At 39.9% G+C, this 27,054-nt stretch overlaps 2 protein-coding genes across 2 annotated transcripts in view; one reads left to right on the forward strand and one right to left on the reverse strand.

Annotated features, from left to right (window-relative positions):
* Positions 1-412: 412 nt before the first annotated feature.
* septin10 (septin 10) lies at positions 413-4,523 on the forward strand. The gene is made up of 10 exons (XM_077727920.1): positions 413-561; positions 1,124-1,238; positions 1,397-1,592; positions 1,666-1,852; positions 2,896-3,057; positions 3,150-3,246; positions 3,562-3,730; positions 3,804-3,936; positions 4,012-4,190; positions 4,377-4,523. Exons 1-10 carry the CDS (start codon positions 511-513, stop codon positions 4,390-4,392), a joined length of 1,305 nt encoding a protein of 434 aa, XP_077584046.1. The 5' UTR covers positions 413-510; the 3' UTR covers positions 4,393-4,523.
* A 4,971-nt stretch (positions 4,524-9,494) lies between these two features.
* Positions 9,495-27,054, reverse strand: part of LOC144204429 (E3 ubiquitin-protein ligase SH3RF3-like) — a 42,132-nt gene continuing 24,572 nt past the window's right edge. Inside the window, exons 2-10 of the mRNA XM_077728425.1 lie at positions 25,737-26,012; positions 23,249-23,344; positions 18,806-19,120; positions 18,522-18,634; positions 16,611-16,781; positions 13,944-14,188; positions 12,023-12,348; positions 10,041-10,399; positions 9,495-9,951 (exon numbers count right to left, since the gene is read on the reverse strand). Of these exons, the coding sequence (XP_077584551.1) occupies positions 9,783-9,951; positions 10,041-10,399; positions 12,023-12,348; positions 13,944-14,188; positions 16,611-16,781; positions 18,522-18,634; positions 18,806-19,120; positions 23,249-23,344; positions 25,737-26,012 (2,070 nt within the window). The 3' untranslated portion in view covers positions 9,495-9,782. The remainder of the gene's footprint in view (positions 9,952-10,040; positions 10,400-12,022; positions 12,349-13,943; positions 14,189-16,610; positions 16,782-18,521; positions 18,635-18,805; positions 19,121-23,248; positions 23,345-25,736; positions 26,013-27,054) is intronic.

Consider the following 27,054-nt stretch of genomic DNA (forward strand, 5'->3'; position numbering starts at 1 on the left):
ATACTCCACGTAAATCTGGGTTTCTTTTTAAGGAGATGATTTCCAGCACCAGCTGTTGAAGCCAAAGGAGGATATATTGTATACAGTATGTATTTCATTCATTTTTAGTTTCATAAGATGTAACTATTCTTCGTGCAGAAAACAAAACAAAGTACGAATGAGAAGACTTTACAAATTTCCCACGGTGGAGGTCATTGAATGCAACAATGAATCGGACTGAACCAACCTGAAAAGAAAGGGGATATGTGTAATAATATGATCATTGTTGAAAATAAAGAATACATTTACGCGTTAAATAATTTTTGAATGAAACAATATATTATACAAAGTCAAAACGTTATGCTTAAACCCAACTATGTTATATTGTAGGAAAATTCCAAGATAACAGATGGGACTTAAATGTGGTATAATCCTTCCTCGGTGAGGCATTCAGGAGAATTCTTTAGGGGAAAAAAAGACAACTCACTCTGAGCTAAATTTACTGTATTTGGTCTCCTTTTTTGCGGGGACATGAACGTATCATCGATTACCATGGCATCTCCTGACGTTGCCCGGCAACCGGTTTGTATACATGTGTTTCTACCTGTTTTAACGATAAACATAGTCCGACAGGGAGTGTCTAGGGCGACAATGAAGTTAGCTAGCCGCACGACCAGCCTAACTTTTCTCGAAAGTCAAAAAATGAGCTTTACTGTTGAAATTGTAATCGATGAAAACAAAATCAGTGTATTTAATGTATGTAATTAAACGGATTTACGCCAAATTCAATGGATCAAGTGAATTGATCCTTGGATCATAAACATGAACTGCCAGAGAGGGGCGTTAGCTCCCCGAAAGAAGCCATCACGTCATCCAAATGTTGGTATGAAATTCTGAAGGCTTTAGTTTTCTGATTCTCACCAGGACCAACTAAACTGTAATAACAATTAATAAAGTGCTGAAACTCAAAATAGAACTTGATCTGATTCATATTCCACACATATAAAGCACAGATTTTGAGGCTTCTGAACAGTGTTATTATTATTTTCCATTTTTGGGGCCCCACTGCATTATTGATTTCAAAGAAACTTACAGTTAATGACTAAAAAAGTGTTGAAAACCTGTCTATGTGTGTTTTCTTTAGGATAAGGGTTTACGGCCTTTGTCCCTGGCGGGCCATGTGGGCTTTGACAGCCTCCCAGACCAGTTGGTCAACAAGTCCACGGATCAAGGCTTTTGCTTTAACATCCTTTGCATTGGTATCCTATACTACCTGATATTCATTCTGTTAAAGTAAACTATCTTATAAAGCCCAGCAAAGATATTGACTAATGATTTTTTGATCTATTCTGTACTGATTCTAATTATTGGTGGTCAAACAGTAGTATCAGTCTTTTGTCTTTTTCTTTGTCCACAGGTGAAACTGGTATCGGCAAGTCCACCCTGATGGACACCCTTTTTAACACCAACTTTGAAAACTTCGAGTCATCCCACTTTGAGCCTCAGGTGAAGCTGCGGGCTCAAACCTACGACTTGCGAGAAAGTAACGTGCGACTACGCCTCACAGTGGTCAACACGGTGGGCTTTGGGGATCAAATGAACAAACAGGAAAGGTCGGCCATTCGTCGGGGAGTGAGTGTGCGAGCACCATTGTTAACCATCCATGCTTTCTTCTTCGTTGAATAGCTATCAGCCAGTGGTGGACTACATTGACAAGCAGTTTGAGAGTTACCTGCAGGAGGAGCTCAAAATTAAGCGCTCCCTTTACAACTACCATGACTCGCGGGTCCATGCCTGTCTGTATTTCATCTCCCCCTCGGGCCACTCCCTCAAGTCTCTGGACCTGGTCACAATGAAGAAACTGGACAGCAAGGTAGGAATGCATCTTTCAGATCTTACATTTTTTATCATCAAAGCGTCAACAGACTGTGCCTCTCTTTCGGTAAAGAAGGAAAAAGAAATTTGTAAAATGAAATCATCCAGGGATTCCAATGAAGTACACAATTGAAATTGAATAGAATAAAAATGAACCACTGAGGTGGCGAGTGATTTTCTTCCCAATGTCGGAGGTGGAGAAAACCTTTCCCATGCTCTCTTGTGTTTCCCTGCCGAGAAGTGCCAGTAAACTCGGATTTGTGTGTGAAAAGAGTCACACAAACAAAACAAACAAAAAAAAGCTGGAATGCCCTTTCCGCGCACACACACTCACACACCCACTCACACCACACAGGCAGAGAAAGAGACACTTGTTGGTGAAGAAGGGACAGTCAGCCACTCACATTGTAGTAGTTTGTGCTCTACCGTCACTTGTGTTATTTCTGTGTCTGACCATGGAGCCAGAGCCAGAAAAACAACAACAAGACGCACACACACACACACATGGAGACAGACAGACTGGAATGTGGATCGGCTCGGACAGCAAAGCAGGCCGCGAAGCCACAAATAACAGCAGGACATGATGTTTATGTGTTTGATACTTGGCTGTGTTATCCAGTCTGCTTTTTAGCGGAATATTGAATAGCCTCAAACACTTAATATTGACCTTTTTGCTGTTTAACTATATCCAAGTCCAAACCGGCACGCCACAGAAGTTAAAGTTAATTATTTAACCCATTAAGGCCAATTTGCATTTTATGATGCTTCTTTTTCTTTCCAAACAAGCACTGGTTTAGTCCATTTTTTCAGGAGAATTTAACCTATAGTATGTCCAAACTGTGTTTTTCTTCACTCTGACCAAATATATCAAAATGTTGTCCATAAAGACAAAAAAACTCCTAAATTTGTTTGTCCATTATATAATTCCTGAGCTTTGTTAGTGGCATGTAAAAAATATATATAGATCACGGTTATTTGGCTCATTAAAAAGTAGATCTTGGAGTAAAAAAAATAGAGGTTTAAAGCAATGTTGCCATTTAGGTGAACATCATCCCCGTCATCGCCAAAGCAGACACAATCAGTAAGAGCGAGCTGCACAAGTTCAAGATCAAGATCATGAGCGAGCTGGTGAGCAATGGCGTCCAGATCTATCAGTTCCCGTTGGACGACGAGACCGTGGCCAAAGTCAATACAACCATGAACGTAAGCGCGTGCCATTCTAAGACCCCCCCCACCTTCTTTCTGGTGAGCTCTGCAGTATATTTGCTATCATTTAATGATTTGTTTTTTTTTAGGGGCATCTGCCTTTTGCCGTGGTGGGCAGCACAGAAGAAGTGGCTGTGGGCAACAAGATGGTGAAGGCTCGCCAGTACCCATGGGGGGTTGTACAAGGTGGGTTTGTTGAAATCTATCACCAGGGCTGCATAACTTTCTTCTTGTTTGTTTTTAGAACTGTGCTCCCTTGATGCGGAGTCTAAAATTGTATCTTATGTTTTATGCTGCGTTTGTTTAAGTGATACCTTTTAAACATTGGCATCTACAATTGCCATTTAGCATTAAGGTTGAAAAATTAAATATATTTTGTGCACAATACATATGATTTTCACTATGGATTCACTACTAAAAAAAATCCCATACTTACCTATATGTAGACTACATGACTTGCCATCTCCACGCCATCCCATAATAATACCGATCTTTCCTTAGTGGAGAACGAGAGCCACTGCGACTTCGTGAAACTGAGGGAGATGCTGATCTGCGTCAACATGGAAGACCTGAGGGAGCAGACGCACACTCGCCACTACGAGCTCTACAGACGCTGCAAGCTGGAGGAGATGGGCTTCAAGGATACGGACCCCGAGTGCAAGCCTGTCAGGTGATAGCTCGTACTGGGTGTTTCCCCATAAACTGGCGAGCGCGCTGACCTCCATGATGGTCACTGTGCACAGCCTGCAGCAAACCTACGAAGCCAAGCGTCAGGAGTTCCTGGTGGAGCTGCAGAGGAGAGAAGATGAGATGAGGCAGATGTTCGTGCAGAGGGTCAAGGAGAAAGAGGCCGAACTCAAGGATGCAGAGAGAGAGGTGACAGATTGCTAGTGGTCCATTTGTCAGGATGATTTCGAAACTGACAACGTGGTCGCCGTTCTGTCCCTACAGTTACAGAGCCGCTTCGAGCAGCTGAAGCGGCTCCACGCCGAGGAGAAGTCGGCCCTGGAGGATAAGAGGAGACTCCTGGAGGAAGATCAGAGCTCGTTCGGCAAGAGACGTGCCGCCGCTCAACTGCTGCAAGCACAAAGCCTCACCGCCAACGGCAAGAAGGACAAAGACCGCAAGAAGTAAGGGAGCGCTCACTTTGAATCTTCACTTTAGCAAAGGCCCATACACTGAATCAGTGGTCAGCCAATTACATACATGTAATACAAAATACTCTGTGTAATACAAGGCAGTTTCCTTTGTACCTTACTTGAATTAGTCTGATATTTCAAATCTGTAATCATATTTTTTTCCTACCCTTTGACTAGTTCCGGCTTCATGTGAAGAATTCCAGAATCAATCTTCCGTCTGACCAGCAACATCATTCCCAAAAATCCTTGCGGCCAGTCTCAAACACTAACCTGAAGTGCCCCTCCCTGCCATCATCATCATCAACATCATCATCATCATCATCATCATCATCATCATCATCATCATCACCAGCGGAAGCAGCACATTGGTGTGTTTTTTTGTGCCAAAGTTAAGACATTAGCTTTTATGTTTACACTTATCTTTTAAATCTGCCTGGGTTTTATTCTTTCATTTGTATTCTTTTTATCATATTATCCATGATACCTCTTGTTTATAATCTCCCGATGGTTTTAGAAGCTTCCGCGTGTTGATGTTTGGGGTTATTAATGGACCTGCTATATAGTTTAATGGTACATTTGTCTTTTGATATAACAATAACGTCATTAAGTGTCATTCTGGTGGTGACATCTGCACCATTCTTTAAATTAATCTGATTGGAATAACTTTTAGTGTTATCTCAAAGCACGCAATGCCTCAATAAGTTGAACTTTAAGTTGTTTGCTACACTATGGATTACATTTTAGCCTTTCTAAATACACTAGACTAAACAGTATGTGTTGTTTTTGCTGACATGCTCACATAAGTGCGCACATCAGTGCTGACATTGGGGAAAAAAGTGGGAGGAAAGCTAGAGGGAAAAGTTTTGTACTTTGATGCACTCGCATGTGGGACAAAGCCCCGAGACTCGCACCTCGTAGCATTTAAAGTTTTAAACCCAACTCAGTGGTGCTGCTTTCTTCTCATGACACTTTATACGTACACCTGTCTTCCACTCTATCTGTTACCACGTGCCTTATTTTAGTAAAAAAAGAGAAGAGCTTGTAAACACCATAAAACACAAGGGAGGGAACTTTTTATATTTGTACGACACGTATTTATGAAATAAACAGTGTTACTCAGGAGTTTTGTCCCTTAGTTTGACATTTTTAATTGCTTTTATGTGTCCAATTTGATGAAAATATAAAGGTTTATCATGTTCAGATGTGATTCTACTTTAAAAAGAAACAATGAAGGACAAGAAAGGTTGTCTGTCTTCTTAAACCAGTTAAGACCGCCTTGCTTTTGAAAGGCAAGATGCTTTGAGGAGGCAAGTCCTCTCCCGCAGCGTATCACCTTGCAGACACATGATGCACTACCCTTTGGCAGACAGGTATGGCTTCGAGTGTGAGAATGAGGACGGATTCTCCGCAGGAGGTGGCAGAACCACACTGGTGAGGAGAAGCGCCACATGTAGGGAGGCACCTTCACCTCCCGGTATGGGGTTAAGCTTTTGGGTGGGAGTGGGTGTTGCACGCTTTCCCATGTAGAGGTAGAAATGTTTGAAAGATCTTCGAATTTGTACACGCAGCCTTTTTGCACATCACTCTAAATGCTAATGAGGCTTGGAAATGGGCCTAGAAGTTAATGGGGAGGTGAAAGGAGAAGGAGATGGAGAGTGAGAAGCAGCTTTATCTTTATTGAGCTTCTGACACTTACTTGTCTTTGACAGCAGTGTATTTATTATTTGCTCAACGGACACATTGGCTCAACTGCACAATTCAATGGCGTTCAAGTGATGGACGCATTGTATTGAACATACAGAGCTCTTTCAGGGACTTTTTTTTTTTTTACTAGACAATCCCATGTTCAATAAAGGAGGGCCATTGTGTAAGAGCTAAATACATACAGAATGGAATAAATGTGTAATTATTTTCAAACCCACATTGAATGGATTACACTACTGACTTCTTTTGAAAATATCCTGTCATTTTTTGAATGAGTGTATACTGTTATTAATGGCATCGAGGTAATACTTAACCTTCAATAGTTCCGGCGTACATGGCTGTCAGTGGCATCAGCGAACGTTGCTATCAATGGCACCGTTGTACGTGGATATCTGGATACTCTAAAACCTGGTAAAAGTCAATGGAGAATTTCTTAGGTGTTTACAAATCATCACAACAAAGTTACCATTGCAATTTCTCCAGAAATTGCCTTTTCTAGTGTACAACTAATCAAATACAAATGTATCAATAATAAGAATAATACCAGCTAAAAACTCATTTTTAAAATACACTATCCCACTTTTTAAAAATAACAGTTTTAATTCCAATGTCTAAAATGTTAAGACATGCTTTTCAAACCTCATTTCAGCAACCTGGTAAGTGAAAGAACACAATTTTATTTATAGACACAACAACAGTAAACTAGTTTTTTTAATCAAAGGCATTTATTGCGAAAAATGCACTTGACATGGCAAAAACAATCAAGTCAACCACGGGTCATCAGTACAAGACGATGTATCATGATCACATGGTAGAGAGCGCGCGCGCTGGGCAAGGCCAGCGCATGAATTCAATGGCACCAAAGGCCTATAAATATTCTGCACAATATAGAATTCGATAGACATTTTTCTTTTTATTTCACCCTTCGCTGTACACGAGAGAGACCTGACTCAGTCCACGCCGCTTTCTATCGTATTTTTTATTTCACGAGTAGAGCTACATCCATAGGTCTCCCTCGAAAAACACTCCCACACATTCATACCATTAATACAGATCCGCACTAGGAGCCATTAGATTGAGAGATGAGGTAAAATAAAGTGATTCGACATGCAAAATTGTTTTTTGTATGCTTATTTCTCAACTTGACTTTCTTCTCTGCACACTGTGCTTTGAATCTATCTATGTTTTAAGCAATTGATGATAACATTTAGTATTCCCCTTTTTTTCCCCAGTTTGGCTCAACCTCAATTTTGACCTTAATCTACTTGGCAGAGTAACTCCAGATGCACGGGATTACCCACAATTCAATGTGTTCCTCGTTCCCTTTCACCAATTTTAATAGGTTACAATTTCCTCCCACTATTGACCTATTTGAGCACCATTTGGTTTCACAGTTTCATGTTACGAGGTCACAAACATGCCATCTTTTCTGTGCTTAAGTGGTCAAAACTATTAACCAGATATGCATGCCCCTTTTCCAGTTTTCATCCCAAGGACTGAATTCTTTAAATGATCCAAATCCAAGTTAAAATCAAATAGCAGAAAGTAAAGACCTAGCACATTTAACACTAATCCAACAACAACCCAATGTGGTCCAGTTTTAAAATTTTGCAATTCATAAAAGGCTGGAATTCTGTTGTTTACTGATTAAATGAACCCTTTCAGCAACAGCTCATTCAAAAGTTGTTTTATCCTGTATGAATATAATTTAGAAAAAAATAATATTCTTTTTTTGCAGTCAAAATGGATTATGCATACATATAATACTATCAATGACACTAATAGACGGGAAGTCCTGCCAAGTGAAATGAATTAGAAATGTATTACTGTCAATGGCATGCAATTAGTTAAACATTAGGGGGGGAAAAATCAACTTAAAGTATTGCTTGGGGCCTTTGACCTGTATATGTTTCTATTTTGATTCATTATAATTTAATGAATTGAGTTTTGTTTATTAACTTTAGAAGAATTTGGAAATATGTTTACCAGATCAGATTGATCATGTAAATATTAATAATTACCAATCTTTAAGTCACTTTAATTGACTCAAAATAGTCAGTCTTATGTGTCAACATTTGAATAGCTACAATGACCACTTTTCCTGAAAGGGTTCAAATCCATGGCACATTTGCATGTAGGTCATGTTAAAAAAACAAAAACAAAAAGAACATGCTCACCCAATCAATGAGCTTTACCTACGGCCACAATTAAAAAATTGCCTCATTCACACTCGCATCCCTTTGAGGATGCACATTCTATCGTCCTTTTAAGCCCTTCCCTTCTCACTGTTAACAGAATCTGAACCCAAACAGAACATAAACACACACACACCCATACATACACACACACCCGACAGTTTGGCTGTGCTTCTCATCTCGGAAAAGGTAGATAGTGTGACAGATGTAAACGAGCTCGTACCGCCCCTCAGAATGTAGAAATTCATAAAGCAGACTTAACACCTACCGAAGCTTCATATAAAAATATCAACAAGATCAGAGCTGCTGTCAAAGGTTTGCAGTCAGAGAATGAAAAGTTTCCGTTAACACTTTCCGTTTCTTTGTGTCACGTTATCGTGTTGCTACACTCTTAAAGTGAATTTGGGGGGATTTTTCCTCTTTCCACGCAGAGATTAGCAATGAATCTGAAAACTCACAAAGTGCAATTTCATCCCTGCTTCGCTCGTACACAAAACACAACTTTATCAATAGAAATGAATCACCCAAAGACTTTGTATAAGTTTTTTTTCGGTACATTCAGCAAGCCTTTTTTTTCTCACCCACCGTGTATGAAGGAAACATTAAATAGAACAATAAAGAGACTTCCGATTCAATAAATACTGCGAAAAAAAATCAAATTACTTGCACCTTTGTTATGTGTGTGTGTGTTTCTTTTTTTTAAATACAAACAAATCCAGTGACAGATCACAGCTTGGGACAACACAAATATTAAACTCAACATTTATATATAAACAAAAAAAGGAGGAAAACAGGGCTACACGCAATTGTTATTAACACAGAGTTAAAAAAAAAGAAGAAGAAGAAGAAAAAATGAGAGCTTATTGCCAGAAACACGATGAATCCTGGCTGAGATCTTTACAAAGAAGGAACCCACCAGAAAAAAAGTTCTGAGGTCGCAGTTTGAAGCCGAGCTGATGATTGTTGTGCTGGTGGATGACACCTGGGAAGCTTTGTTGGTGTGCTTTTTTTTTAGTGTAAGTGTGTACGTGTGCCCTCAGTAAGCGGTCCACAAGGACCCCTGTCATGTGGAATTCCCCAGATAAAGTGTCTAATCCTCTTTTTTACTGGTGAACGTGTGCTGGGTTGAGACAAACCTCGAAAGATGTCTTGTGCTGCTGCTGCCTTTCCTTAGATCCATAGAATCTTGTTGCTGAAACTCCAATTACTGTCTTTAAGAAAAAAATGGGAAGGTTAAGTCACCAGCTGCAAATTGATGATGATAGACGTCCAATCCATTTGAACAGGGAGGGTTGACAGTGAAGACTAGAAGTGTAATCATGTATCCATTGGATTTTATGGATTGAAACGCATCAAATTGATGGCCAAAGTGCTACTTTAGATAAACACATTTTGTTAAAAAAAACGTTTTCATTCAAACGTCAGAAATATTTCAGTAACAAAATTGTTAAAAATGCGTTGTATTGTTTATCACTTTAGTTGAAAAGTGATTGTATTGAATCATGTCAGATATTTTAATACCTGCATGGAACAAATCCATATAGTGTTCTATTGTCTTTAAATTAATGATTACTTCCAACCCTCCCAGTTCAACGGATTCAAAGGCCATCGCAGACAACGTAAGCCAATGACTTAACAGCTCCTTAAGGCAGGTTGGAAAAGCCAATCACAAGCCAAATGATTCTTAAAAGCTCTCCACAAAGCTGCCGGGAAACAGGCCGGTCTGCCCCGTCCTCTGCAGGGTGCCTTTGTACCAGCCGTCGTCTCGCTTCTTGTGAACGAACACCACGTCTCCCTCGCGAAGCTCGATCTCGGCCTCGCTCTGAGGCGGGTACGAAACCACTACTCGGTACCTGGCCGACATAGAACGATTAGACATGAGTTGGTAAGATACACTAACTAACTTGCACATTGCGTCAACTTGCGAGCGAGAGTGACCCACCTCTCCCTGGACAGGGGCTTGGGTTCGGGCCGGAGCACCATAAGAACACTACTGGCTCGCGTTGGCGGGGGCGACATTGGAAAGTTGGTATCCAAGGAGCCTGATTTCCTGTGCAAAGGCTCCAGGCCTACAGCCCCCGCCATGTCGATTTCTACGGGGCACGAGCCCGCCCGCCCTTGGGAGACCATGGGGCACGACCCGGAGCGGGCGTGATGGTGGTGAGGGTGGTGGGCCAGATCTACGCCTTGGCCGGGCGAGGAGGGGTCGTGGGTGGGCGGAGAGGTCGGAGGAGAGCGGGATTTTTTCTTGGCCGCCGCTCCTGAGAGGAGTTTCAATAAACCTCCTGCTTTTCTCTCCTTCTAAAGATGGAGGATAAAAAGGTAGCAGGGTGTTAGAAACATTTGAAATCATTTTACAGGCCAATCATTCATAATCCCGTACAACAACAATGAATGGGATAAATGTCACCAAAAAGGCCTTATTTGAGGAAGGCAAATAAGTAACAAATTATTTACAAATATAGTAGTGAAATCCATCTCAGAATTAACATATTTTTAAATTTCTTTTTCAAATATGCATGAAAAAAATTCTAATGCTCAACAACTGTAGTTTCCAAGGAATTTCCTTTCTCAACTATGTTATTTTTTTGGGACCCCCTCTTCATGTTAGTACTTCAGCCACTTGTTTATCATCAATTCTTTCGCCGCTTTTGTGTCACAAACCACATGGTGGCAACATCCACCCGTTTCACTGCAACAACGACTCAGAATTGAGCTCTTTTTTTGTAACAATAGCTTTCTGCAAAGCACAATGTCACGCCTGCATGTTAGTCTCATAGTGGGAGTCTTTGATGCATTCATTGATAAGGTCAGAATCTGAATACTAGTAGAATGGAGACAGCATGCCTAAGAGAAGTCCTGCAGTCAATGCCAGCTCCTGCCCACCCATCAACCTAATTACTCTGCTATTTTCTCACCCACGCTCAACACTCTTTAAGTGCTTTTACAGTAAATTATCCCAATGGTGGATCCAGAGACTGACATATCAAATGACTTGTGGTAACTGCTTATTGTTTTAAATGTTTCTTCAATGAAAACCAATGAATAAAACACCTAAAATACGTCAACCGTTTGGTCAGGTTATCACCGACGGCCACTTTTTAATTTCGTTTTCCCTCAGGACAGAAACCTGGATTGAACGTATAATCACCTCATGGGAATATTATGTAAACGTAACAAATCATATTAATATGACTACATGTAAATAGTCCAACTGAATTGATGGGCAATATAATTGCAGGGCAAAAGGATAAATTCCAATTCCAAGAAGTTAAATTCATCCCACCAACAAATTGAACAGACACGTAAATAGAATACTAATCCAATCTGTAGCTGCAGGTTGGAAATGAGGTTTAATTTATAGTTTGGCCAAATAAAAAACAAGAGCCGTCTTTGAGTGGGATGATGTAAACATGCCTGCTGTTCCACCATCCTAGAGCTGTTTGTCAGCTAGCCATGTAGTTAGATTAGCTGTCCAACACAGCAGAGCCGGCAGTGAAAACAAATGGAGCTTAGACAGATGCAGCGCCGTTTCACCGCCATCATTCAACGCGAGCATGTCCCGATTTGACACCTTGCGTTTCCACACGGCAGACGGGACGGCTTTCAAGTCTGAGTTCGATATTAGAGCCGTGTGGTGTGGGAGAATTACTCAGGTAGGTAGAACAGGTCATTGCATTCATATCAACTAACACACAGAGTGGCTTCATTTTAGATAATGCCATTGTGTTTTTCTGCTGACAAAGCACAAATCATTGAATAATGAACTCTGGAATGTTTAACTGACTTTGCTGAAGGGCTAGAAAACAGGGTAAATTAGACAAAAAAAGACTTTAACAAGAATAAGCCTTCAGATATCAAATTTGATTGGGTTCGGATTTTCAAGGCAATATTGGATAATTATGTTCAATTAGGGTTGCTTACTTTTTCTGGTTTGGGGGCGAGGATGCACTGCGTAGGTGCATGAGAGGGGCCCGGCGAGGGCGGCTGCAAGGGGATGGTCGCCTCCCCGTTGAGTAGCGCTGCTGACACGTTAGGTGGCGTGAGGCAGGAAAGAGGAGATGACAAGGGAAGGTGGGGCCGGGAAGCTGGGGATGACAGTGGAGAAGGCCCTAAACTGGGTCCCGGAGATGTCATGGATAAAGGGCGACCGGATTGGCCGGAGCAGCGTGAAGGCGAGGAGCTCTGGGAGCGCAGGGATGCTATCGCCACTGCGGGGCGCTCTGGGCTTCCAGCAGGAGAACTATGGACTAGAATAGACACAAATGGGTTGTATGCATTAATACGACGAGAGGACCTTTTAATCAATCCAAGTAGATATTAGTCCTCATGAATTCTGGATCATTGTATTTTTTTAGAGACACTCTACTAATAATTAGAGATAACATGCATCATGACACCAGGACAGCAAAGTTTTTTTTACACTGTATCCTTACTATATCATTAAGATGGTTGGTTATTTTCCATCACTTGACGGAATGTATCGAGTCACATAACCTATGCTGAAATCCTTACCTTCGATTACCCCAATGGTTTCAACTATGCAGAGGCAAACCACTAAATAAATAATTCTTAAATGTACAACTTTAATTCATGTTTGAGTGCACATTGACAAGATATTATCATTTAATTAGTGTACGAAAAACTACTCAACTTCCACTAGAATGTGAACACTTGGCATCAGAATTAAAAAAATAAAATAAGAAAATAAAAACACTCATAAAAACCCAAGAAAACCCACAAGCCTCACAACATGCATGCAGTTTAATGTCACTTGCTTTACAACACGACATTATAATGGTTTGCCACTATGTAATGTATTCCAGATGTGTGGGTATACATGTATGGGAATAACACAAATGGAGACCAAAAAAAGCGTAAAAAGCAAGCGGCTTTGTCATTACGCCTACATGGTGGTGAGAAAGTGAAAACAAAGTGATGTCATTCACGAGTGTTTCTATGTGCGGCCTAGTCTCTCAGCATCAAGCACTGTTGTGTGTGTGTGTGTGTAACACTACACTCCTACACCTGCCCCACATCATCCTCACATGCCATGCAGACCTGCCAAGGTTCATTTACTTGCTGCCAACTCTGCCCTACAGCGCCAACAAAGCGGCAATGTTTCTATTTTAAAGCCGTTTTTTGGGGGGGTTATCTTTGTTGGGCTTAGTTATCTTTTCCAAACGTTAACATTATGTGGCATGTGTTCCAAGTGGATCTTCTGTTATTGTTGCAGGATAGTTTAAACTAATAACCTCTTATTAATAAGATTTTGAGTTTAACTGCCCGTCGTGTACAATTGTGAAGATAGTCTTTTTATAACATTTTTTACATTTTGTCCTTCAATTCATCACAAAGTCTTCCCACAGTTTTTTTCCAAGCTTTGTGTATGGACACAAGCTCTGTTGCAGAAATGCTGTTAACACTGTCTGAACTTTTCCAGCAAGGGTGGCGCAGTTCAAGATTGACCGGCGATTAGATTAGATTAACCCATCGATTGCAAATGTCACTGATTGCCTGCGGTGAGAAGAGATTTGGAAGTAGGAAGTGAAGGCCTTTTTCTTCTCAAATAAATGTCCAATTTGTTTCCAGTATTGAATGATAATTCTATTGGACAAAGTACAGCAGCACCAAAAACAAAGATACACATTTAAAGAACCATCATTAAGCAAACTTACCTTTTTGACACTCAAAGAATAATGAAAGAATAAAAATGATTAGGTTTAACTTTGTAAGTTTTACTGCAAAGTATTTTTTCAAGGCCTCCGGAATCGACATCTATCTGGTGTTTGGTTAAAAGATTGTTAATGAGGAGTGATTGCCAATCAGTTTGGTTGTTGCTTACCCAGCTGCATTGAGGTGCGCGTCTGGTTCAATGAGTGCTGACCGGAACGCAAGCAGTTCTTCAGCTGGGCGGCAGCTGTTTGAGGCGACGAAGCGGGACTGACACAGTTGATCAGTGGCGTGGATGGACGGGACGAAGAGGGCCCTGGGGACCCAGGGGATGAGGGGTCTGAGATTTTACCGCCTCCACCATTTCCCGGACTGGACAGACATGAGGCCCTTGTAGAACCAACTCCAAATGTAGCCCTTAAAAAAAAGAAACAGGAGAGTTATTTCTCATAAATTTGGGAAGAAAATAAGCAACTACCCAGCCATTTAAGTAGAATAGACAACACAAGGAAGTTCTTATGTGTGAGGAATTCACCTTTCCAAAAATTAAAATATTATATGAACGTTTGAGATGTATGTGTATGTATACGTGACCGCAACAGAATTCACATGATGATCACATAATACCCAATTTTCATAAATTTCCACAGAAAAAGATGATTTTAGATATGGATCTTTTGCATTGCACGCCTGGCGACAGAATTTTAATTAAACATTGAACATAAAATGCAACACGAACTATCTTGCCAAAAGAAAATGACTTTGAATTATCTCTAACATTAACACAGCAAATATATGGCTGACTGGATAAAAAAACACAACCAGTACTACAAGATGTGTGCATTCATTAGAAATATAATGTAATGAGTTTTTAGTTTCCACAATACTGACTGATTGTCAAAAACTTTGAGTTGGTCTGACGTTTCAAATTGCCTTTGTAAAAGTCAAGACATCCATAACTTCTGCTTTCCAAGAACAACATGTCCTCTTACTATTGAACACAAAAATGGTGTGACCAGTGCCTATTTTCTCCGTCTGTAGAATAATGAATGGGAGAGAATCAAATTGAACTGCATTGACTGCACCATCCATTCTCTTATCGCTCTCTACCCATTGACTCGCAGTCATATAAACAAGTCACAGGCTCATGTGCACTTCATCTGTGCAAAACAACTTGAGGTTTAAAGCATCAATAAAAAAAGGGTAACTTGCAGATAGGACATTTTTGGCCAGACCAGGCTTAACTTAAGCCTTGTGTACACAGCTATTTCCCATCAAGAATATTGCCCTTTTGAGTAAACCGCAAAGGGGAGGAGCAGCGGAACAGGAATGCTATGTCAATACGCCGGCAGGAGCGGCAGCGTGCGTTGCTGGATTGATGCGTGTGTGTGTAAGTGCGACTTCTAGAAAAGAGAGGCCTCAACCTTATCTCACACTAGGGTGACATTAAGCTGATATTGTTACGTTATGTATGAACCTGCGAGGCGTAGAGGTGGAAGGATTTTTAACATGTGCTAAAACATAATCTTTTCAGCCAAGAAGGTTTATGTGACACTTTAAAGGGTAACTTTAAGATGGCTTTCGGTTGATTGTAGATGGTTGCAAATAGTGTGATTGTGGTCAGATTATAGATTGAAAAAAAAAAGCAACTGTATAGATTCGTAGAGTATGTGTGTGTGTGTGTGTGTGTACTCCAGATGACCAATAAAGAACACCACACATATAATGGTCCTTGCACCCACAATTGTGAGCCACACCCCAACTAAATTACTCTGGTAGTACCATACAATCTTGAGCCAGATATACTATACATTTGTACTTATAGTAGCGAAAGTTAAAAAAGTATATCTGAACCTAAAATCAAAGTTTGGGTCATAAATTGTGCCATCAATATTCTGCTTTTGGATTCAGTTAAAAGGTGCGCTTGACAAAAAAAATGCAGGCAGTCAATTAAATGTCCCCAAGAGTGCGTTCTCGTGCCCGTGTCAGGCTCATAGACATCATAATGAGCATCCTTGCAGCTACGTAATGATAGAGGAGGGAAGCTCAAAAATTTGCAAGTGCTCTGGTCTGCTATAACAAATTGTCTCATTTGATGGTATTCTCCGCCCCCTTGATTATTCCTACATGGTCTAAAATGGAGTGTGTGTGGTGTTGTCTGGCTTGTTCTTCTTCTTCTTCGATCCTTCTTCCGTCTCATCACAGCGTCATTGCTTTGCCTCTCTTCACTTCTTTTGTGCCGCCCATGTTTGTTTTCATCATCTTCCACACTCCTTTCATGCTTCATTTTCTCTCTGCCGGTCCCCGAGTCTTCATTATCTTTCTCCCGCTTGTTTGCGTTTTCTATTATTCCGGATGCTACTCAGCTTTTGTTTCTCCCTCGTTCGTAGTATTTGGCCAAAGCACGGGCCAGAATGCAGATGAGCCGCCAAGCAGCCGTTTGAAATACGGCCCTCCTCAAAGGAATGACGACGGTTATAAAAACACAACAAATACACCAGTATGACCTCAGCATAATTTGATTCTCATGCGGTTTTAAAAGCACCGGGTAGTTGAGTTTCAACGCTAACAGCAGCGGTAATAACAATTTTATGATAATGGTGATGACGCCGTTGGTAATGATCTACTCTCAGTATGTGGTAACACCAGAAAAGCAAAAAGACACATATTGCATCCTCTTGGATTGAATAGAATGTCTTCTAGATAAATTGTTCAATTGTGGAATCTATTTTCAAGTGCTTTACATATAAGCAAATTAAAATGGAATGTGGCGGTTAGATGTGAGTATCATTTAAGCAGACAGCCCTCCATCCAACATTCCGGGGGTTTCAACACCTACCTGGACACGGGGGTGACGTAGTTTCCCGGGAAGACGCCTGACGCGGCCGTTCTCAGTGAAGTGCCTTTGAACCATCCGTCTTGACACTTCTCTGTCACCCGGTACATCTCCCCCTTCCTTAGTTCAAGCTCGTCAGCCTTCTGGGGCTTGTAGGCGTAGAGCGCAAGGTAGCTGAGAACAAAGGTGTTGGAAAATAATACATCAAAAGTAAAAGCACGGCAGCACCACGTCTAGGCGGCCTATTCGGAGACATTTGGGATATCAAGATAAAACCAAACGAATGGTTGAAACATGGCTGTAGATGACCCTATTGAATTCCTATGTACATCATTTGAATTTTTCTTATGCACTGTACAGTAATAACACTGTAGAATGATGACTGCAGTCAAATTGTTTAAAGCCACAAGCCAAACTTGCAAATTACCAGGCATGGGCAAAAAATACAATAAAAGTATTTTTAAATGCAATACAAAATACGTTGTTTTAATTTGTGTCAAGAATACAAAATGCGCAGCAATGAAATGTTCGGGCCTAAAGTTATGTATCTCTATTTATTTTTTTTGTTTAATACATTTAATTAATTCTCTTGTGTGATTTGTGTGAGAGTAAGCTTGTATACCACACGAGTAATACCTATAAAAACCTTTAATAGAATACTTGAGTAGTTAGGTAATTAAACCAACCGCTGACGCTAGTTATTAATAGCAAGTTAAAAAACAATGATAACCTCAGCAATGGATAGAAATTTCCCAACAACAGCATTTGTCTGTGTCTTAATCCAACACTAATAGATGGTGATAAATGTAAATGGTTTAGAAAGAGATAAAAAAATACTTTTTTTTGGAAATTTATGAATGGTGGCAAACTCTCACTATCAGTTGTAGTGGCATTTTTACTTTCAGGTATGAAACATTGTTTATGTAACTTACAAATGAACTTATAGTGTGTTGTTGACAGGGTGGTAATGATAAACGATGAGCCTAGAGTAAACCAGCTCTATAGGCTGCCTCTAAGTTGCCATGGTAACAGATGGGGGAACCACATTCTTTCTTCCCATAGCAACAGGAATAGTTGCCAGGTCAAGATGAAAACGTCCTCACTCATCACTAGTATAGATCAACTCCAAAGTTGGACATTCAGAACTAAAAAACAGGGTGATGGCTTGTTTTATGTTGATGTTACAGTTAAAGTAGTTATTGTCAAAGATGCTCAAGTGAGGGAAAGTAGCTGCAGTTTTTAATGCATGGAATGTGCATCACTTTTAGTGTGTTTAAATAAATGGCAACACTTGTGAACACAGTACATTTGGCCAAATATTTACACAGTAGACAAAAAGCTTGTAAAAAAGATGACTAATTACTTGTTAATAGTATTTCTGAGCTGTCAGCTATTTTTAAGCATTTTTATAATTATTATTATTTTTTAAAGACTCAAAGAATATTATGGTTAGTGACTTGGGTGATTCTCTATATCGGATACTGCCTGTCGTGACATATCATAACATAACAACGTCTGCATACACTATGTGTAAAAACTCAAAGAGGAAAAGAAAATGTGATATGTAGCTCAATGACTATTCACTGTATGTCTTTTTATGAAACAGTATTTCACACAGCCAAGGTCAAAGTATGTTATTGTGTTGTGTCTTTCACAGGACGTCTTTTAAAATTGCTCTGAAAGGGCTTTTTGAGTGTGATGGTGTGATGGTGGAGGAGTAGCTGTTAGTAGTAGAAATAAGTGGAACAAGGCCAATATCTCTGGGCACAATGGAGGAAATGTTTTTTTAATGCTTGCATGAAAATGGCATCTTGAGTGAATCTTAGAATTCACTTTGTGTGTGTGTGTGGGGGGGGGAGAGCAGCACTATAAAATCCAGGTTACAGGAGAGAGGAGTGATTGATGCTTACTCACATGTTGAGAGGCAGCTGCACCTTAGCATGGGCCAACAGCTCAGAGGTTATAGACGCCACTTTTGGGGGCACAAGTGGCCCTGTCAAAGAGGAGGAAGGGCAAAGCGATGCATCCTAAAAGAGATACAGAAAGAAGCACTTAAAGAACTTAAAAACTTTGAAGGCAGACACAAGTTACCGGCAAATAAACCAAGTGGAATAAATTAAAGTATCTGATTGACCAAGAACACTTGGTTTTCAATAAAGATTTGCTAAAACATAAGTGAAGATGAACTGTGTCAGAACCTGGATGCGTGCTGCAGCTCTTGGATCAGAGGAACTGATGAGGACAGGGTGGGAGATCTCCATACTGTGTCTGTTGTTGAGTTGTGCTGCTCGTTGGGTGACAGACAGAGCGGAAAACGAATGCCTCTTCTTGGCATTTTTCTTCCCTTCTCCCCTCCGATGCGCCGAGCCATTGCCGTTAGAGGGCGATGTACTGGGAGTGGGACCGAGAGAGCAGGGCCCCAAGGGTGACGGATCTGAGCTAGGACCGGGCACACTGGTCGTCGTCGGCGGCGGCTTGTCGATTTCCATCAATTGCTTGGCCGTTTCGTTTAACTGAGGAAAGAGGAGGTGAAAAGAAAAGGTGAATACAAGACGGCGAGTGTTTTGAAGCGTGTACAAGGCCGATTGGTGCCTCACATCAGTTACAATAACAAAACAAAGTGTTTTGGGCAGAGATATCCAACTCCCTGCCAGATTTGGGACAGAGGCGATCACTCGAGTTCTTAATCTGTGTGGTTCATTTGAGCCCTGTCAGACAATCAGATCCATTCTGACGAGCACAAGTGCTGAATGCGTGCAATCCAAGTACGCTCCATTGCTGTGACTGGCTGCCACATTGGACAGTTGTTCATCAACAATGCTGGCCAGCTGAAGAAGCCAAAAATTCGACAGCAGCTACGAGAACGAGTCGAATACAAATGAGCAACTTGTCCGGCGTGGCATAGCGAACAATGTGTTCATCACTTACAAGGTTTCATGCTAGTTTCGGTAGATGATGTTACTATCACAGGGTCAGGCATGACAAAACAAGGCTCGTGTTCTTTTCTTTGCTCAAGGCCCACATTGTCTGCGAGCTGTCAATCTGAGCTGTCTTTTCCTCCGTTCCATTCGTGTTTTATATTTCAGCACTGCAAGGCCGATCTAACGGGGAACGGACATACTCTAGACAGGGCGTACACTTTCAAACTTGCAGATTCTAAAAAGATTACAAATGTGTAGCATTTCCCTCTTATACAAAGGGGACAACATGGCGGTCTGAGAGCTCAACCTTCTAACAAATCTTAATTATAGTGGTGACTTTGGGGACATACCAGTTGGAATTGGATGAAACATTTTTGTGGAAAAATGCAATATTGAAGTTGCGCACTAGTTTGAACAGCTGTCATGCGTGAAGTCATGTGAAATGTATTTTGTGTACAATCTCACCAACTCCCAAATGAATAACGGGCGTGTATTTTGCTGTGGCTTTTTAATCCCTCCCTTTTTTTAACTACATTTTTTTTGCCAAGAAGGACAGATGTCATAACAGACATAACTTATTTCAAAACAGGAACATCAGTTATTCTATAAGGGACAGTATGTAAAAGGCCCAATAAAGTACTACTTCTATATTGATTTCTTATGTATTGATTATTTATTTGTCTGTCTGGTGTTATTTGTGCACGATATGGTGAAAGCTTTAAATCTCATTATATACATGTATAATGACAATAAAATCATTTAATTCTATTTAATGCAATAACATGGTCCCCTCATGACATAATGCCTGTATTCCGTTTTATTTTAGTTTTAAGTTTCCCCAATAAGGCTGTTTAATGTGTTGTTACTACAAAGCTTTGATTGCAAAATAAGCATGCAAGCAAACAAACAAACAGCAGTTTCAGCAGAGAGCTACCAAAGTACTGTATATATTAGTATTGCTGAACTCAGCTGATATATAAAAAAATTCTATGATGTATACTGCAGAATGTTATCCTCAAGGAGGAACCCACTTGCTTTCACTCAAAAATTGGAATGGGTAATAACAGGGTGCACAGAAGTGCTGCATTATAACACCCTTTTCCCCAGGCATTAATGTATTGGAAGCTCTTTAAGTAGACAATCAAATTAGAGGCAGGTGCGTGCGCTATAGTGGTCCCCATTTTAATAATGAAGACTTCACAAGTCAAATAGGTTCTTGTTAAGCACCTGCATCATTTTAGAAGACATTCAATTGACTTGCATTAGCAAACTAACTAAACACAAGAAACCCTAGAGTTTCAGATTTTGTTGGGCTTTGGTGGCTGGGTGTTTTTTTTCCTTGTGTATATGAGTTTTACCGGCTGTGCCCTTTCTAGCTCCCCTTCCCTTATGTGACCCACGTGTGTGTTTTTGTCATCAATCCCTGTCTGTGTACCTAAACTCTGTGTTTGTGTGGAAGTGTTTTATAGTTATTTTAAGGGAGGCATACCGAAAGAGGAGGATTGGTGTACAAGAACGACGTATACCTATAGGCCGCATTTCCATATTATTAAATATGCGAATTGAGACAAAACATATGCTAATAAGCATGATGGGTTGAAGCTAGAATTCTCGTGGGATAGACTAGAGGACACATGCACCAACTCCCCAGACACGGAAGGTCAGTAGAGCACACGAGCTCTTTGAACTTATCAAAACTAATCAAGTCATTTTTACAGACTATATGCAGTAACATATTCACCCGTATAGCTGCTGATCATTACTGAAAAAAATGCATATGGAGGAGGATGTGTTAGTAACCGCAATTTGTGATAACTCAATTTCAATTTTACTCAGAGTGATTTTTACTTAGAGGTAAACCACTGGGTATTTTTCGGTTGCCAAAAACTGAGAATAAAAGTGAAAAATGAGTGACCAATAGAAGTGTATGGCCCTTGTTTATAAGCAGACTCAAAGCAATGCAGTAAACAGGAAAATGAACCATTGCAGCCTTCCAATAACCAACTAAAGCTTGTATTTTCTCACAGCCAGAAAATAGGATGCTTAAATCATTTCAAAGTCCCCACAGCCCGAAGCAACTTTTTACATCGTCTTTTATCAATCCGGTGCTACCAAATCAGAAAGGCTACAAAACACAAAAGTGCTTATTGCCTCCTGCGTAAAATACTAACCTTTATCTTCTGAAATGGGTCCAACATCTACGGTTTCAGACACTACCTCACCATTTACAAATCCTGTATAATATCCCGACTAGAGAACACCAATCAAATCTCCCAAGTAAAACCTTCATAGTATTAAAGATTTGGACACTTCCAGGATACTAGTAACTTTTCTCTCCCTGTGATTTTTATACTCACTGGGTAATTCATTAGGTACCCCTAACTAACATTGCTTTTGCCTTCAAAACTGCCAAGAGTGTACTGGAAACATTCACTTAGAGAGCTTGGTCCATATTCACATGATAGCATCATGTTTCTCATCTCATTTTCTGAACCGCTATATTCAACATTATCAAAAAGGATATGTTGGATGGAGATGTGTGAGTCGAGTGATCTCATTGTCATGTTAAAAACAAGTCTGAGGTGATTTGAGGTGTATTATATGGCGTGTTTTCCTACTAGAAGTAGCTATTTTAAATGGGTACACTGTGGTCATAAAAGGATGGACGTGGTCAGCAACAATACTCATGAATTATGTAGTAGGCAATGATGTGCAATTGGTATATTAGACAAGTACACAACCACCACCGGTCTTATACAAGGCAGGCTGGATCAATGTGTTTATGTTGTTGACGCTGACTGTAAATAAGATAAATTAATGTTTGTGTGTCAAGTTAGCAATAGATGGTTCCTAAGAATAGTTGTGGATAGTTTGGATTACCATAAACGGCAGTGAAACATGATCATTCACTCACAAACATCCAAGCTACAATGAATTGGACATCTATTGCAGTCATTGGCAGCCAATCAGTTAATTTCCCAAGAGGATGAAAGTTGCTTCTGTTGTCTAGACATTCTTCTTCCAGCTGATCCTATCAGCCCTTTTTTGGAGCTATAATTGGTATAAAATGTAATCATCTTTACACTTGGATAATATTGGCCATGCGGTCATATAATTCATAAATGCATCAAATGATTCTATTTCGTACACAAACACCAGCTGAAGTCCAGCTGGGACTCATTCATTAGTCTTATTGGCATTCACTGCAGTTGCACACACACACGCAAGTACACACATGCGCACACTCAACATGACTTTCTGCTCCTGCTGTTTCAGAGTGATGGAGAGTTCTAAATTATTGATGTATCTCTATTTAAAAGGAACCCCTTGGATTGATGGATATCTGACTCTTGTGTACGTGCCAGAATTATTTACACTGAGAGCAGGGACTACTATGAGAAAAACAAACGTGTATGGTTTAAGTGTAAAACTAAACAATTACTTTTTTGAGGTTTTTTTTACATGCTCAAAGTATAATGCAATATGCAACTTAGTAACTATTTGTGATAGTTTTTTGCAGTTGTGTAATAAAAGTCTCTAAGATTTCACTATTCAGATGACTGATTTTTAGATTAGAAGTTTATTGCCTTTTCAGATTGTAAACTGAGCAAAATGCCTCAAAATGCAGTTATTATTTCTAGTAGAAGTTTGCTTTTTCTCGATTCTATTCACCGTTGTGTGCTTGTGTGTGTTGGTAGTTCGATATATGTCTAGATTTACCTCCACATAGAGGATGGGAAAGATACCAATCTTGTCTCCCAGCATGCCTTCTGCCCAGTTTTCATCAACCCTCCTGATTACTGTCAGGACTTCATCCTGTATGGATGTCAAAGAAACACACAAGGACAAAAGTTATATTGCTTCACAAAAGCAGTAGCCATCTTTTTTCAAAATTATATTTCATCTTAAAAAAAATCATCATCTGAAACCATATTTATAGCATAGGAACAATGACGCCGTCTACAACCGGGTAGTTTCGATATCTTCCGACAGTGACCGCCTCATACTTACGTCTTGGAATAAGTACATGCTTGTTTTACATCGTAGTCGTATTTAGAGCACATGCTATTGAGTATAGCCTTGTATAGTTCATGCTACACTTTGAGTTGGGTAAAAGAGGATATTTTGGGAAACTTGAGGGTAACCACCCGAAGACAAAGCTGTATTTTGGAGAGTGGCCTAAGGAATGACTCTGCTATGACCATACCAGAGCGAGAACTTTTAATCGACTTGCAGAAAATCCAAGGGACTATAATCTACATGACTGACACACGGGGACAATATCAACCCAGGATGCTAGGCATACTTCTAAAATTTAATGGGAAGCCCTTTATTCATTCTCTCTTAGAAAACATGTGCACGGCAAGATGCAGATTAGAAAATCATTTCGTAATATTGTAATCTTGGATGGCTTGGATGCAGAAGTCGGTCTGAATTGACCTCAAGTATGAGCATGAATGCTTGTCTGTCTTTCTGTGCCCTGCAATTGGCTGGCCACCAGTGCAGTGTCCCCCGCCTGGTGCCTGTAGTTGGCTGGGGACGTCTCCAGCACCTCCGTGACCCTTGAAGATAAGCAGTTTGGAAAGGGAATGAGTGGATGTAATCCTATAGACCTCCATTGTGTTATTCTCTCATTACATGAAGGTCTTGAATAGACCATTAGGGCCAGCAGTTATAATGTAATATGACTTTATGACTTTGTATTCATCATAGAGAGTAATTAGCTTTCCCACTAAGAAAATGATATCACACATTGCTTTTGCATGACAACGATCATTCTTCACACGCCAGGGAATTGCATGTATAGGATTTCCTATCATATGCGTAATTGTTAATTAACTAAGCCCTTGAACAAATATGCGGACACATAAGACGTTGTTTTAAGAGCACTTGGACAAAACACAGTAAAATAATTATCCATTAATAACAATTTCGGAGCACATTTTGGAATAATGAGCTCAGTATGCTTCAATAACAAGTGTTTTATAGTAAAACTAAATGATAAATTTGGAGCAACATTAGAGAACAGCGTGTAAAAATGACTGTTTACATTAAAATGACTCTGGAGGGTCTCTGCTCTCTCATTTTGTTCTCTACGTTTCCTCTTGAGCTTTTTGGAGCAATACAGACTAGTATAATTTAGTAAAATCATGTTGAATTGAACATGTCATTAATTTTTTAAGAAGAAACTGTGTCGAAGCGGAATGTATTTATATAATGTTTTGCCAGATTCCGTGCAAAGCTTTTTCAATACATGTTGCATTCCATCTGGTTTTAATTGTAATTTGCTTGTCTGGACAGCATCAGAGGAGAAAACAATACATAATGGCTATTGGCTCACATATGGTCCTGGTTCACTGAACACTGACACTGGCATATTTGACAATGGATGAAATTTGTCTGGTATGCAATGGTTGTGGTGTGTTTAAGAGCTGCCAAATATAACAAAGACCTTCTAAATATGTGTCATACACGCTGGCCTCAAAACGGTTCCAACCAAACTAGTCTCTGAGTTTTTAAATGCAAATTAACACTGCAGTCTTGCAGGGTAAAACTGTCTGAATAAAGCAGACCTATTGAGTCATTGGAAACGTGATGAATTTCAATTTCTACTACAAAAACTGAAGTTCTTAGAAAAGTATTGCTTCTTTGAGTATTCCATAGGTGAAAATGAAATCAAGCGCTATGTTATCGTAGTTCCCACCCTCAATGATAAGGACACACTTCATTTTGATCACAGGCAAATGACAATGACCTTATATCTAAAGAAATGGCGGACATAGTATTGTTGTATATCAAGGCAAGATGAACAAAGCTGTCTTCTAATCGGGATAAAAGTGTCCTGTTGAAGAAGAAGTCTCTTTTTTTTGTTAATGTGCACCTCAGAACATGACCCACCGCTGAGATCATTGTCAGAAAGAAAACATGAAAGTGAAGTTGAAACAAGGCCTTGATTATTGTGATAATTTTGAAAGATTTCTTGAGGGTTTCTACCAATGTACAGGATTTTTTTTTAAATATCTGAAATGATTCAGCCACAGAATTTTCATTAAACTTGGAATCCAGTTCTTAATTCCAAAATCAAATGTCATATTTTTCAATGCATCGATATTGGAGCTTTATCATTTACAACGAAAGATCACCTTTATAATGACCATTTCTATCTTATTTTAGCAGAATGTTCCCTGACCATCTGAATGTGTGTTACCTTGCTGAATGCCAGGCAGTCTTTATCTTGGTCTTTATTTTTCACCTCAAAGTCGTACAAGGCTTTGCCTTGGGGCGGAGTCTGGCTCAGGGGACGAAGCAACTGGATGTAACTCGCAGGTAAGAACCCGTGGCAACCGTTCAGCTCCCCATGGTACCAGTTGTCATCCACCTTGCGTCTCAAAATGATGATGTCACCCTTGGAAAACTGCAGATCACCTGGTTCCTTGCCCTCGTAAGAGTACAGTGCTTTTCCACAAGGCAGCGCTGGGATATTCTGAAAAAGATGAAAAGTTCCTTGATTCAAATGCCCATCATTCATTTCTCTGTCAGCAAATAATACGATTAATAATCGTTAATAGCTATTTGTGCATCTATCTTACTGCTTTCGGCAACCAGATTGCATTTTCATGTCATTTATCTCACGAAAGACACAGGGCAGAACAGCATTAAGTGTTTTCAAACCCCCCGAGGAAGATTAAAAACGAATACTGTATTATTAGTGTCACGGAGTGGGAATTATTTCAAGTAACACCTAAGCAACCCCGAGGTTCCAATTTCCAGTGAACTGCTGTTCCATTATGTTTCTCCATTTGAAGAGGTGAATGTATTCCTTTGTGTGAAGACTGGAACAAATTGCTTCCATTGAATTTGAAAGTGTTAGTTTGTTTCCATTGTTCTCATTTAATTTTCAACAATAGTGGAGCAGCATTTTAAGTAGGAACAAACTTGTTACTATTCTGCAAGACATCCTAAAAAAAAATATGTGGAGAGAAAGCAAGAAAACAAATTAGAAATAATATGAATTTGGAGTTGACATGAATAGAAATTTGCTCCATGGTAGAGATTAATCAAGTGGGTAGCCAAATAGGCCAATTGATATCCTATGCTTTAAAAAAACTATGACTAAACAGTAAATGTCACACTGAGAATTGTTATACTATGCCATGAGGAGGCTTCTTCCCGGATGTCATGTAGAAGCGAATAGTGAGAGGCTCTCCCATCAGACTGAAATCTGAGGTGATGCAATCTTTGGAAAATCACCCTAGAGCACTGAAAATAGAGTCGCTACTGCTCCTATCATTCTTTGCAGCTTTTCATTAATACATGCAAATAAATGGACTCTAAGTGTTAAGAGACAGACAGCAAGTATAAAGGAGAATTTAGAAAAATGCCATGATTAATCTAATGTGTATACAACCATCTGACAGAAAGGCAGATTTTTCAATTAAAATGTGGTGTTTTTTTTTACATACAGTGAAGCTCAGTAGGTCTTAGCTACTACCAATTGATTTTAGATGAGTGCTCGGTACAAATGC

Source organism: Stigmatopora nigra, chromosome 11, assembly GCF_051989575.1.
Source record: "Stigmatopora nigra isolate UIUO_SnigA chromosome 11, RoL_Snig_1.1, whole genome shotgun sequence".
NCBI classification, from domain to species: domain Eukaryota; kingdom Metazoa; phylum Chordata; class Actinopteri; order Syngnathiformes; family Syngnathidae; genus Stigmatopora; species Stigmatopora nigra.

Coding starts and splice junctions, on each gene's coding strand:
- septin10 (XM_077727920.1), top strand. CDS start 511: ATGAACGTATCATCGATTACCATGGCATCTCCTGACGTTGCCCGGCAA. Junction 562..1,123: donor CTGACGTTGCCCGGCAACCG/GTTTGTATACAT, acceptor TGTTTTCTTTAG/GATAAGGGTTTACGGCCTTT. Junction 3,937..4,011: donor TCAAGGATGCAGAGAGAGAG/GTGACAGATTGC, acceptor CTGTCCCTACAG/TTACAGAGCCGCTTCGAGCA.